Here is a 15,425-nt window from a genome sequence, read left to right as displayed (position 1 = left end):
ATATTGTATTATCTAAATTTACAATTTTTAATTCAAACAAATTTTTATACTTATCATAGTGTTAAGATATTTAATTGTACACATATGAAAACAGTCAAGAGGGTCACCATAATACAAAAGTCCTCTGTAAAAAGTCTCACCAAAGAATACATGTCAAGATGAGAGCATCATATTGTCCTCCTTCAAGAGCTTGATCAAAATGCCCCTAACACCCGTCAAAAGATTGATTATTATTCACGTGCCCTCTGTCTGTCCTGTCAAATCTTATCATATAACACCTGCCCAGAGCCTAATCATAATTTACATGTTATCTCTCTCTCACTCACACACACACATACACACACACACCAACACTCACACACATGTATCCATAATATAGCTAAATGCTAGTGTCTTAATTCAAAAGTATAGTTTCAAAACAGCTTTTCTTTACTAAACTTAAAAATATTCACTTACCCAACCAGAGCATATTAGACAAATTGTGTCAAATGCAAAAAGTTCATGGACATCAATATATTGAACACACATAGAAACATGATCATAAAAGTAGTTATAATCCATGGTACAGAAGTCGTATTTGCTCCATGCAATTATATCTAAAATTATTCCTATTACACTGAGAATTCCAAGTATGCCACCAAGACATATCTGCATACCACCGAACACCTTAAATATCTTCACTGGAAACTCTGGTTGCTGTTGTCCTACTTGTAGAACCTGGTGGACTCCAAATCCTTGGGGTATGAATTTGGATGACATCGGGATATTTGAAGCCGTAGTTGACATTCTGAAATTTGAAAAAAAAATCAACCAATTTGATTCAAAAACAGTGTTCGGGTAGATAACTTCTACAAAGAAAAGTATTCGGTCAATTTCAAAGGCGCGTAAACTGTTCAATATCATATACAAAACATCTAAGCGACATCATGCGAAACAAAATTGATACGCAGGAAATAAAAGAGGCGGAAGAAGAAAAACAATAATGATCAGTAGAAATTTAATAAGTCTTTCCACAGAAAAGGGGAAGGACCTAATTAAAGTTAATAGTAATTAGAGGAAAATAACGAAGTAAGTGAAAAGTGCTAAGTCCGCGGGAAATAACCAATAATAATGAATAAAACGAAGGGGATTATAACAATCTTGCATACAAGAATTTCAAAGTGTCTTACCAAAAGAACTACAGAACCATATAAAAATTGAGAGGTTGCCGAACAAAAATGAATTAATCAAAATATATATGGTATACAGATGGATGTTTATATAAAGTGTAAGAGTTGTAACCGATCATCCTGACATAACATTTAAAAACACAATATAATGGAATAATATGTCCAAATTCATTTCTTAAATTACAGGGTCCATAAAGGCTATAGTAATCAGTTACAATTGATTGACAATTTTGATAATTACAACAATAAATTTCCCAGTGTACATGTATATTTAGTACATAATTATCGGTCAAAATCATAGCTATCAACCATATGAATTATAAATACACAATCAAATTATAAATTACATAATATGCACTCATCATACAATTATTTTCTAGTATCACTAATCAGATCTGATCTCCTTAAGAGAATTCACTCGCTTATATAACAGCCCATTGTTTCAATAAATGATACATATTTGTGTGGCAATTGCTATACAAATTTAGAAGATTTCTTTAAGTTTTTTTTAGTGTTACAAATGTTAACAAATCTAACCAAAAAAGGTTTTGAAATAATTTCGGAAAAAATCAATTAAAAAGGACAAGCAGTATAATGTGTTTTATCTCCCTTTGTTTACTATTTCATGATTTGTAAACAATTTTATTATATTCACATGTCCTTTTTTTAAGCAATTCAATGAAAAATATTTACCAACCTTTTCTCTCTGTGTCAAGCGGTTTATCTAATTTAATGAAAACATGTTTGTCAATAATAACAACGATATACCTGTTTTTTTTAATGAAATACCGATTCAAGCGACCAATGACCTGAATTTACCTTGACTTTATTTTTCTCTGCGTATTTATATTTCAATACAGTTTAAAAGCTCTAACGGCATCTTTTACTGAAATGAATTAATTTGATTTCAACGATAACAATTTCTCAGACCGTATTTATATTAGTCTTAAATAATATCGGGGGATATCATTCAATACTCTGTAATGTAATGTCACTGCATTCTTCTTATAAACCCCACACTTTTTAACATCCGATATTCTATCAAGTTTTAATAGAATAGGTTTTTTTCGTCAGGAAAGTCATTCTTTATTATTTTAAATCTGTTCTTATCTTCTTATTATTTTCTTAGTTGTATCCAACTGTCATACAAGTGAGAGGTTTGGTTATGCTAGCTTTGAAACCAGACTATGTTTGATCTTTTAAATTTGCCATTAAGTCGGTATTATTGTGGGTTTTTATTATTTTATGTTCTTGGAACTCAAAATCTCATTCTAAAGATAATTTTAATAAGTGCTAGTCTGAATCTGTATATGTGCATTATAATCGAAAAAGAAATTGACTGCCCCTACAGCCACGAACCGCAAAACACCATCCCTCGGTGACAAGTATTTCCGGTGCATTTATTCGAAAAAACAAGTCAGTTGTCAATATATTGGGAACAATATGATAAAATTATTTAACGTTGCGATAGTTTGGTAACTGTTACAATCTTCAAGTGCAATATTTCGTCCTTCTATCAGATGTAAAACCTACTAAAATATAAATCTGATTGGATTGAATGCTTATTTATTTTTGAAGGAGTTATAAGGACTATCTTATTATTTTTTTCATATATTTGAATGCCTTTTAGTTATCTTTTTTTTTGGGATAATTTTTTTCATTCAATTTCTCAGACCGTATTTATATTAGTCTTTAATAATATCGGAGGATATCATTCAATACTCTGTAATGTAATGTCACTGCCTTCTTCTTATAAACCCTACAAACCTTTGGTTTCCTTTATTGTAGTACATGTAGATGACATTGTTTTTAGACATCATCATGTCGTTGCTTTTCTACTCGAATGTTGCACATTTTGTTATCCAGTATATAGCTGTTTTACAATTAGATTTCTCACTCTTTAACATCCGTTATTTGATCTTTGTGTGCAAGTTGCATCATTGGCTATTATTCCATACATCTTAATATTTTTTTTTCATAGTGTAGGGTTTTATTTTTGTATTTGCTCAGCATATTATCAAACTTGTTTCTTAAAAAATATATAAAATCTGTATGTTTAAATCTACTCCAACTTCTGGATGTAAAGAAAACAAGACCATACATACAACGGCAAGACTGTTCTGTAATCGGCTTAATTTTATCTTCAATTTGCAAATAAAATGCCTTTTTGCCAACTTTAACAAACTGTTATTGAAAAGTAAAATTAAAAGAGTTTATCCCATTGTTCCAAAAATTTCAATCTTTTAATTATATATGTTTCTTGGCTTTATACAACACATTAAAGACGCTTACTTTTCTTTAACATATTTATAATTATAACAATATATTTGTTTTGAAATATATTTATTAAACTATGTAACATATACAATGAAATTTCATTAAAAAGAACAGTATACATTTATCATCAATCATGAATCCACATTTTAGGCAAGCTATTTGCAAGAAAAAAAAATAATAAGTACCAAAACAAATATCAAAGGAATAAAAGGAACTAAAAAACAATAAGCAAACTCAAAATTAATGCAGTTCAAAAATATTACTATATACATGCATAATATTATGAACTCTTTCATTACACATAATGTTATTTTATATCATTTTGATACAATAATCAGTAATCAATTCAACTACTTAGAAATATTTAGGGGTTTGATTCTGTATTGCTATCACCATTGAAGCATTTAATTTTTTTTATGAATCTTTAAGCTGTAAAACGTAGTATTATTTCATATTCTTATCAATTTATACAGCAATTTAAACAGCAAAAATGTCAATTTTGGTGTCAAAATATGCTAGAAGAGAGGGACGAAAGATACCAGAGGGACAGTCAAACTCATAAATCAAAAATAAACTAACAACGCCTGGCTAAAAATGAAAGAGGACAATTAGACAAACAATAGAACACATGACACAAATTGCAAACTAAAAAATAACCAACAAAAACCCCATTAAATACTAGGGGTGACCTCTGGTGCCCCGGAAGGGTAAGCAGATCCTGATCCAAATGTTACAGATGCTATATTGATTATTATTCTTTTGATTCTTAAAATATGTGTTACTAGGACCTATTACATTGCTTGTTGATGTATTCATCAAATAAAGGCAATATTAGTATTCCACTGTTAGAAAGTCATTAATCGATCGAGACAAAAACAAATCCGGGTTACAGTCATATCATTTTCAAATCAAAACGGGTTTCAGTTGTTGTATCTCTTCATATTAGGTATGTAGACAGTGGGAGGTGATTAATATAGACCTGTTTGTATTTTGACAATCATATACAAGTATAATTAAGTTGAAAGAGATTAAACATTATTAATTCTGATCATGTTTTCAGTGAAATATGACAGAAATATGAAAAGAGAAATTGTATAATATGATATTCATATTTTTTTTCAGAGATTCATTTCCAAACTGGAGGGCAATTATTTTCTTCCATATTTTAACATTTTTATCGAAAAATGAACACTTTTTATCAGTTTCTAATCGTCTTTAAAAGTAAAACCTTATCTTTTCATATTAGAAAAAAATTATTAGGGTAAAAAACAATTGTATTTCTAAGCACGTATTCTTATATAATTATGTTCTGTTTTATCACAAGTGTTAGTAATTTATAAATTAAGATTAATAGTCTTTTGATTTTTACAACAAACACAATCGCATGTAAGAGATTGTTATTCCTTGTAAGCAGGTGGATTAGTATCAAAAACTTGTCCATGGTTCGCTTCTAGTTTTGTACCACCAACTGCCGGACTCTGTTGAGCTGACGGTTGATTAGTAGGCATAACATGATAGTGTTGCGCTGCAGGATATTGAACTATTGCGTTAGCTTGTTGTCCAGTAGCTATCATGACCTGGTGGCTGTTTGCAATAGGAATCTGAGTCTGTGGTGGGTTAAGAAACATTCCAGGTTGTGTACTTTGCATTATAACAACTTCCTATAGAGAAAATAAAGAATAATAATTAAGGCACTGTTCAACATGTTTTATCTGAAGACTCAGTGTGATACATTTTTCAAAATTACTAAAAAGAAATGTTCATACAAGTTATTTCAATAAACAAGAAAAGAAGAGGAGTTCTCATTGAATTGTAGTAAAGAGTAGGAATTACATAGTTTTACAAACATATGTTTCAGTGTAAAATGGCCATATATGGTGTTAATATGTCTGTTATAGTACAGGCATGCAAGATTTTCTATTTTTTTTCATTTTCGGAGAAAGTTTTTTCGAGTTCAGATTTTTATATATATTAAGAGTTAACGTCCTGAGACAAACTGCAACACTACAACAATGGCCTTGTGGAAATTACAACTAATGTATGCATGTGGTGTTATATACTTGCATATTGTGTATCATAGAATCAATAAAACCCTACTGTTTTTTAATCAATCGTCCTGTATAATAGTACCAAATGGTAGTCAATAAACCTTTGGTTATTATCCAGTAAATGCATTGATACTTTTGGAAGACGATTCACACTTATGCATTGTTATTATAACTAAAATAAAATACAATTGAGCATGGGAAATGAGTATGTGTCAAAGAGACAACAACTCGACCATAGAGCGGAAAACAGCTGAAATCCACCAATGTTTACCTTTTTTTAAGTCTTCAACGTGAGTATCAAATCTTCTGACCCTCCTTGTTTGACAAAGTTGTGTTCAGTGGGGGAGGGAGTCGTATCATGTTCGTGTGCAACATTTGCTTACCTGGTTGTTTGAAGTCCTCAATGTGGAGCAGCAACAACAGAATGAAGCTGCAATGATTGCCACTACTACTTCTGCAAAGGTCAACACGGCCATGAAAGCTGACAAAACCACAGCTTTTGAATTGTTATTTCCTCTCTAAAATAAACAGTGTAAGTTGCCAACATCAAACAAACTAACAAACTAGAGAATGACAAAATAGTAGTTTTAAGTACTATATTTTTCTATAGAATTATAACATTATTCGCTTAAATTCAGCTTAAATCTAGATCTGCAATGTTTTGTACATCTCTCAGTGTTCTTTGATTGGTTATCAAATGTACCAGGATTATAATTTCGTACGCCAGACGCGCGTTTCGATTACATAAGACTCATCAGTGACTCTCATATCAAAATATTTATAAAGCCAAACAAGTACAAAGTTGAAGAGCATTGAGGATCCAAAATTCCAAAAAGTTGTGCCAAATACGGCTAAGGTAATCCATGCCTGGGGTAATAAAATCCTTAGTTTTTCGAAAAATTCAAAGTTTTGTAAACAGGAAATTCATAAAAATGACCTCATTATTGATATTCATGTCAACACCGTATTTAAACAAATCATCACTGCATGGAATGTTTCGAGCGAACAAGACCATTCTACAAACACGACTATATACAGCATAGATATCGTTTGTCGAGTAAGTATCATTATTACTTTAATACTTATTAAATCCAGTTTAATCTCTTCAGATAAATACAGTTTTTAAATATTTTTGACATACATTGTTAACTATTCTCTGATATTTCTCTTTTTATTTCTTGTTCAAAACTTGCAAAATACATTTTAGAAATACTACCTTAAAATCTATGGCATGTACCACAAATAATTGTCATAAACATAAAATTGAGAAAGGAAATGGAAAATGGGGAAAGTGTCAAAGACATAACAACCCGACCATAGAGCAGACATAGATTGTATTAGTGCTATTTTGTGAATTCTTTAGTACCCATCATTTTTCAAGATCGAATTAAAAATAGAGAGCTGTCATTTTTATAAAATGATAATTTAAAAAATGTAAATGGACTCCCAAATATATCTAGATTAAAATGGTATACGTCAGACAAATGTTTTGTCTAGAAAAGACACATTGGTGACGCTCGAATGAAAAATGGTGAAAAGCCTGAATAAAGTACGAAAGTTTAAGAGCATTGAGGACACAAAATTCCGAAATATTTTGCCAAATGCATCAATTTTCCTTGGTATGAGATCTTTTGTATTTCGTCTTAACACTTAATTTATTTTTATTAACAGTTTAATGATAGCATAGATCACCCATTTCAACATAGAAATGATGACTTATGTGCTTGTGTTAATAAACTCCTTGTAGATGTTAGGATTGAAATGTTGTGCGCTAGACGCGACTTTCGTGAACGAAACTGTGTGTACAATACATATATCTGGAACAATATCTGACAATCATACACAACTACTTATTAAAAATTTTATTGTGACTGTGTCTGCGCATGCTGCGAGCACATGTCTATTCGGTGACCAAATATACAGAACGTTTGGAAGCGAGACTAAAGCAAAACCCGTATAAAGAAAACTTTGCCCGACAGTGCAGCAAAGCATTTACGTATAGATAGTTGGCAATCTGTTTATCTATTTAACTTGTTTAGTTGATATGCAACAACATTACTTACTATAATTGATCCGACTACACCAAGACTGAACATTGTAGGAACAAAAACTGACGCTCCAACTATGCTACACACCATAAATCCAGTTTTCTAAAACATAAAGCATTGAAAGAATAAAGCTATACTTTAAACAAGGTACATACAATTGAATGTTTAATATCTCAGTACAATTGATGTAATTGTTAGTTTCCCTCTTTTTTACACTTTTCTCTATACTGAAAAGATATAAAACAAAATAACAATATCAGAAGTTCGTGGGCATTCTCTTTAATTATAATTAAATTGCTGATTTTAATTCCTTGTTTTACTTGTCATCTGTAAATATTAATTACTTGTTAAGTTAATAAATCATTGGTCTTTACTTAAAACCTACCAAACATTTCCAGCTCGCCTCCCTCTTCTTTGACATACACATAGGCAGAAAACCAGTTACAACATACTGCAATTACAAAAACTAACATAAGTATTATAGTTACTATAAATTTAGCATTTGCTTTCCGCCATTACGTAACTACATATACGCTATAACGACATTTGCATTTTATTGTAAACCTTAAATCCTTATACCTTCACTTTGCACTACCTATTTAATTGTTAATGTGCTCTCTTAAGGAAGAGATTCGTGTAATGAATTTGTTCTTTCCTTTCTGTGACTATAATAGATTTATTAACAGTTCAAAAATACACCAGTCTCTATCATTTCTGCATGCTTTCTGTTTGTAAATGTATTTATACGCATCTTCCTTCAAGTGAATTTCCGAAACAATTTTCTTTAGTAGGTTTATAAGTTTATAAGACAACTGAAAATACACACTTACCCATCCAGAGCATATTAGACAAGTTATGTCAAATGCAAAAAGTGCGTGGCCATCATTATATCGTCTGCACATCCAATAATGATCATTATAGCCATCGTAATAATAATTATTGTTGCGACAGTCGTCGTATTTGTTCCATGCAATTATATCCAGAATCACTCCAATTAAACTGAGAATCCCAAGAAGAACACCAATACCAATCTGCACACCACCAAACACCTTAAATGTCCTCACTGGAAATGCTTGTTGCTGGCGTCCGACTGGTGGAGCTTGTTGAAATCCAACTACTTGTGGTATAAATGGGGTTGACATTTGAATATTTGCAGTCGTTGTTGACATTCTGAAATGTAGAAACTTCTCAAATAATATGATTGAAACCTAGGGTATACAGAGAATAACAAAGAAGTATCTTTAATAACATTATTTAGTTAGTGTATTGGCATGAACGTTCTCCATATTAATATATTTTGTTTGCGTAGACTTATACCCATTTCACGCAACAAGCTTATTACAGAAGACAGGTAAACAAATAAACATTGTGACACTTAGTGCTTAATTTGAAGCGGGCTAAATGTGGATATATCTTCAATGTGGGGCATTGGTGTTTGTACTTGTATTTCTTTTTTTTTTGTATTTTAATATCTCAATAGGGTTCCAGAGCTCTATCATTCGTTGTTGTTTAATATTTTGGTAAACAAAATGGTCCATTTTATTTTCGATTCCGTGTGTTGTTGTGAAGTCTTGTTAATTACTTAATATACTAGTTGCTATCTTACATAATTATTGAAATACTTTTTTTATTTTCAGAATATTTGCAAACTAAAATACATTCTTGAATTACGGTTGTTGTGTTTTGAACATCTCAATGTTCAGTTCTTATTAAATTTTATAATGAGATGACATTCTTGTAAGTTCTGAAAGCAATCACGAAATAGTTATAAGGAAACATTAAAAACAAAAAACGATATAGATACGGGGCAAATGGCATGTAAAAGTTTACAGTAAAGAGGGGGAAAATAAACTTGATTAAAAACTGATCAGGTGGAAATACCAAATCGAAATGAATAAAAATAATAGGGAAATTGAAAAATAAAGTTACCAGAAGTTCGGGGGAAATAAATTATAAAATATGTACAAATTAGTGGCAAATAACAAACAAATATGCAACTTAATGAGAATCAAAATAACAAACTGAATGTACTTAGAAAAAATTAACAAAGTAAGTGCTAAGCGTGAAATAACAAACACAACGGAAAAAGGGGGAAAGCAAATTTGATTACAACAAATTCAAAATGTCTTACATGAAGATCTACAAAAAAATTAAGAGATTGTGAGCTAACATTATTTATTCAAAACCTATGAGAGAAACAAATTAATTTTAAGATAAAGTGTAAACGTTGTTATCAACCATCCTGACATATCATTTATAAGAATGCGTCAAAAATCAATGAACATGAAAATGAAGTATAAGGTGTTCTTATCTCCCTTTGTTGACAATTTCACAATTCGTGAGCAATTAGATTATATGTATTTGTTATTCCTTTTAAACAATGAAATGATTATATTTTACCAACCTTTTCTTTCTGTGATGAACGGTGTATCTTATTCAATGATCAAATATCTGTTAATAACACAATAATATTTTTTGTCCGATAATGTACTTCCTCAATCGATCGATGATGTAGATCAACCTTGACCTGATTTTATATGAGTATTTATAGTTCATTATTATTTTTTTTTTAAACTCACATTTCGTAAACAATTTAGTGTATGCCAAGATGCTTGAACGTCAATAAACCCTTCTTTTTTGTTTTACACACCGGGTTATACACATAATTTGTTAAAATCTATTTATTTGTCACAAACTTATTGTTCAGAGTTTTTATGACAATGAATATTTGAATTTGAAGATTATACAATTACTTTCTTTTGATGAGGTAGATATGTAGTTTTATTGACTTTTTAAAACTGATATTCACTGAGGCCAACGGCCGAAGTGAATATCAATTTTTCAAAAGTCAATTAAGCCACATATTTACCGAAATAAAAGACAGTAATTGTTTTATTCCGAGAGGGCAATTATTTACCAAAACCAATTGTACATCAAACTTTTTTTACCAAAATAAGCACGTAAAAGCACACGACGTTTTGCGCGGCGAATATACCTTTTCCACAGGGGAATATGATTATTTATTCAAAATCCCATTCATATAGAAAACCTACTAAAATTTTATCAATATAGAATAAATGTGAATATCAAAGAGTCTTTAATATTTACACGAAAAACAAATTGATATTTAGGAGTTTACAGTTGAAGTTTTTGAGTCTATTTGAATAAGAATTGCAAACGGCATGTTTCACTGAAATAGATTAATTTTAATTTCCAAGGCATAATTTTAATAGAATGTCATAGAATACTAGTATACTTTTTTCGTCCTTCTCAATCATTTTTAGTTGGTCTTCAGAACTTAAAGTAAACATCCTAAAGATAAATGAATAAGTGCTGGTCTCATTCCTATTTATGTTTATTTCAATCGAAAAAGAAATCGAGAACACCCTCTACCACCCATCATAAACCATCTGTAGTACCGTCATCATAGTAATGAACGCTTAAGGATGTTTGCTTGTCATGTTTTTGGAACTTTTGTCAGATTTTCGGAATCCTCTGGTTTTATCCATTTGAATGCCTCTAAAAAAAAATTGCCCATGGACCCCCATTTTTCTTTTTATAAATCTTTTACATGTATAATTATAAGCCATTTTCAAAAGTCTTATAAAATCTTATTTATATTTTAATAGTATTTGAGAGCTTTAACTGGTCAATGATAAAGCTATAAAAAATTCAAGAGAGAACATTTTCCCGCCAAAATTCCAATGGCTAATATCTCGAAAACAAGCACATTGACCCCTATATTTTTTTTTTATTTTTTGATTCCTCAATAAATCCCCTATCAATATATTCAACAATAAATGCAATCTGGTTAGTATCTTAATTTATTGCATATGTGTGCGCACCATGGTATGATTTCATATACGATTCAAAATTGATATTCACTGAAACTATGAATATGCATTACATTGTATTTCAAAATTTCTAAACAGACAGCATTAGGGTTAGGGTTACAGACATCATTAGGGTAAGGGTGAAAGACATCGTTACGGTTAGGGTTACAGACAACATCAGGATTAGGATTACAGACAGCATTAGGGTTAGGGTTAAAAGACATTGTCAGGGTTAGGGTTACAGACATCATTAGGGTTAGGGTTTGAGACATCATTAGGGTTATGGTTAGAGACATCATTAGGGTTAAGGTTACAGACAGCATCAGGGTTAGGATTACAGACAGCATTAAGGTTAGGGTTAAAGACATTATTACGGTTAGGGTTACAGACATTATTAGGGTTCGGGTTACAGACATCATAAGGGTTAGGGTTACAGACATCATTAGAGTTAAAGTTACAGACAACATTATGGTTAGGGTAACAGTCAGCATTAGGGTTAGGGTTACACAAATCATTAGGGGTTAGGGTTACAGACATAGTTAGGGTTAAATACAGCATTAGGGTTAGGATAACAGTCAGCATTAGGGTTAGGGTTACACACATCATTAGGGTTAGGGTTACATACATCATTAGGGTAAGGGTTACAGTCAGCATTAGGGTTAGGGTTACAGACAGCATAAGGGTTAGGGTTACAGACAGCATTAGGGTTAGGGTTACAGACATCATTAGGGTTAAGGTTACAGACAGCATTAGGGTAAGGCTTACAAACATCAGTAGGATTAGAGTTACAGTCAGCATTAGGGCTAGTGTTACAGTCAGAATTAAGGTGAGGGTTACAGACAGCATTAGGGTTAGAGTTACAGACATCATTAGGGTTAGGGTTACAGACATCATTAGGGTTAGGGTTACAGATATCATTAGGGTTAGGGTAACAATCAGCATAAGGGTAAGGTTTTACAAAACTTTGAATTTTTCAAAATACTAAGGATTTTCTTGTCACAGGCATAGATTACCTTAGCCTTATTTGGAACAACTTTTTGGAATTTAAGATCCTCAATGCTCTTCAACTTTGTACTTGTTTTGCTTTATAAATATTTTGATATGAGCGTCACTGATGAGTCTTATGTAGACAAAACGCGCGTTTGGCGCACTAATATATAATCCTGGTACCTTTGATAACTATTTACAGTCAGCATTAGGGTTAGGGTTACAGACATCAGTAGGGTTCGGGTAACAGACATCATTAGGGTTAAGGTTACAGACAGCATTAGGGTTATGGTTACACACATCAATAGGGTTAGGGTTACGGACATCATTAAGGTTAGGGTTAGACAAAGTATTAGGGTTAGGGTTACTGACATCATTAGGGTTAGGGTTACAGACATCATTAAGGTTAGGATTACAGACATCATTAGGGTTAGGGTAACAGACATCATCAGAGTTAGCATTAGGATTATGGTTACAGACACCAATAGATTTTGGATTACAGACAACATTAGGGTTAGAGTTACAGACACCATTAGAGTTTTGATTATAGCCACTTTTCGGGTTAAGGGTACAGACACCATTTGGGTCAGGGTTAAAGACAAAATTAGGATAGGATTACAGATACCATTAGGGTTATGATAACAGACACTATTAAAGTAAGAATTAAAGACACCATTAAAGTTAGGGTTACAAACAGCATTAGGGTTAGGGTTACAGTTAAGCATGTATCATAATAAAGCTATATGTTCAAAACTTAACACATTCATTGAGATATTAGATACATATATAGTTAAATTAACAAAAAAAATTAACGCATTTGTGTTATGCACATTATTCGATACAATTTGTGTAGTTTTACTATTATTTTGAAGAAAAAAATTGAACATTTTAAAAGTGTAAAACGTATACATTTACTCTGAAAAAACATTTGATAATTGTGTTCAATTTTAGTCCAGTCAATCTAGCATAAATTTGACCCTAACCTGAAAGTAATTGCAACAGAAGATTTTTAAGTTATAATCTTTAGCATTATACCCCAAATATACACAGAAAAAAGTCCAATTAAATCTAACTTGAGGAAGACTAAAAAAATCACCATTTAAAATTCATATGGAGATTTGCATTGAAAAGGGAGATAACTCTTTCAGAAAAGGCAGAAATATCAATAAAAATTGATACAAAATTATAACTTTACCGCTTCTATTCATCAGAATGTATTGATTCTTGATTTTTTAGCGGTCTTTAGAGAATAACGAACAACTCTAAAGGTGTTTTCATATATTTTATCAAGCTATAATCTAGATTTCGTAATTTATTAGTTAACCATTTATTGAATTTTTCAACATGTCAAGGTAAAGAATCTCAAATTTAATAAAAATAATTAAGCATGTGTTCTTCTTTTTGTGGTTTAAAGTTTCTTTAGATAAGTAAGAAGCTGAAAAAATATAATATACAGATATAAACAATACCTAATTTTCACATTATTTTTTCAAAATGGTTACAAAGCTTCAAATTTGCAATTTCTTTAATGCATGAAAAAAATAAAACTACCCATAACACTTCGGTTTTGTACATTTCATGAGCAGAAGATTATATAATTTAGTCAAATACAAACTTATAACCCCATCAAAGTATCATACATTACATAAATTTTAAGAAAAACAACAAAAAACTGACCAAAAAAGACTTGTTTTGGCAAGAGTTATCTCCCCTTCCAATGGTAATTTCCATAGGAAATTAAAAATGCTGATTTTGAGTTTTCCTCAAGTTAGATTTTCTGGGACTTTTTTCTGTGTATATAAAGGGCATAATGCTATTGATTAGAACTAAAACATTTTCTGTTGCAATTAGTTTGAGGTTAAATCTTTGACTGGACTATTTTTTTGATGAAATTAAAATGAAGAAAAAATATGTATTCTACTACCAAAAAAGTATCTACATTGATTATAGATATTCAAATGTTTGGGTTTTTTTTGTGGAAAATCGCTGATGACTTTCGATCTCCATTTCAAAAAGTAATACTGCACCATATTTACTATTGACGACCAAATTAACAAATAAACACTTTTTTTCTAATGTATGATATATCCGTGTTGAAGTTATGACGATGGCATTAATAGAACAATGACTGTGGTCACCAGGCTCAAAAGATTAAACTAGCATGCCCTTTCATTTTAGCAATGAACTGATCCTTTTTTGCCAATCTTTTCTTTCTGTGTTGTGATTGCACTTGTGTTAGATCCTAATTCACATATAATCAAGCTGGCCACGTTATTACCGGTGACCTCAACATTGTCAATAACACTTCCCTGCAAAATGTGTTATCCAATAGTCCGAAATATCGTGAGCCTACATCCATCAATTGGAAATACAACTTCAAAAACCTGATGGATTCAGTTGATGATTGTGCAAGGCAATGGGCTAAGCACAAAAAGGAGGACGTATACGTTGATACCCTTTTTAATTAGATTAAGACTGTGAGGTTGTTGGTACAAATCAAAATAAGAAATTAAATATGTCTAGCAATACCCATGCCATATCCATCTTTAAAGACCCAAATGTTGCACACTTGTCCTACCTCCTTGGCAGATATGGTGTTGTACCTGCATATAAAGCCCTAAACAACATCGTTTTTGCCGAACCTATGACTTTTGTCGCAGAAAGCTCGACATAGGGATAGTGATCTGTCGGCGGTGGTGGTGGCTACGATGGCAGCGGTGTCTATGGAGGAGGCGGCGGTGGCGTTAGCTCGCTTCTTAAGCTTTATATTTTAGACGGTTGAAGACCTGGATGTTTCATACTTTTTATATAGATGCCTCATGTTACGAAGTTTCCGTCTGTCACATGTCCACTGACCTTGACTTCATTGTCATGGTTCAGTGACTACAGTGAAGATTTTTTGTAATGTTAATTTCTCTCTTACTACGAGTAATAGGATAACTATCTATGGTATGAGCGTACCTTACAAGGTTGTCATCCCCGTCCAAGTCCATATATCAAATACTTTAAGCAATGTGTCATTTCCATGGTTCAGTGGTTAAAGTTAAGCTTTTGAGCTTTTTA

General features: G+C 31.5%; 1 protein-coding gene across 2 annotated transcripts in view; it reads right to left on the bottom strand.

The window, feature by feature from the left end:
- The window catches only part of LOC143079541 (uncharacterized), a 303,363-nt gene extending 293,289 nt beyond the window's left edge, over positions 1–10,074 (bottom strand). Inside the window, exons 1-6 of one of the 2 annotated variants that reach the window (XM_076254945.1) lie at positions 9,947–10,074; positions 8,373–8,712; positions 7,928–7,993; positions 7,558–7,644; positions 5,878–6,012; positions 3,496–5,107 (exon numbers count right to left, since the gene is read on the bottom strand). In XM_076254945.1, coding sequence (XP_076111060.1) covers positions 4,844–5,107; positions 5,878–6,012; positions 7,558–7,644; positions 7,928–7,993; positions 8,373–8,711 — 891 coding nt within the window. In that variant the 5' untranslated portion in view covers position 8,712; positions 9,947–10,074 and the 3' untranslated portion in view covers positions 3,496–4,843. Of the gene's footprint in view, positions 1–3,495; positions 5,108–5,877; positions 6,013–7,557; positions 7,645–7,927; positions 7,994–8,372; positions 8,713–9,946 lie in introns of those variants that run through there. The other variant, XM_076254946.1, reaches the window with a different exon arrangement.
- Positions 10,075–15,425: the final 5,351 nt, after the last annotated feature.

The sequence above is a fragment of the Mytilus galloprovincialis genome, chromosome 6, assembly GCF_965363235.1.
Source record: "Mytilus galloprovincialis chromosome 6, xbMytGall1.hap1.1, whole genome shotgun sequence".
Classification (NCBI taxonomy): Eukaryota; Metazoa; Mollusca; class Bivalvia; order Mytilida; family Mytilidae; genus Mytilus; species Mytilus galloprovincialis.
The sequence above is the reverse complement of the archived record's forward strand: the minus strand, read 5'-3'. Positions and strand labels throughout refer to the sequence as shown.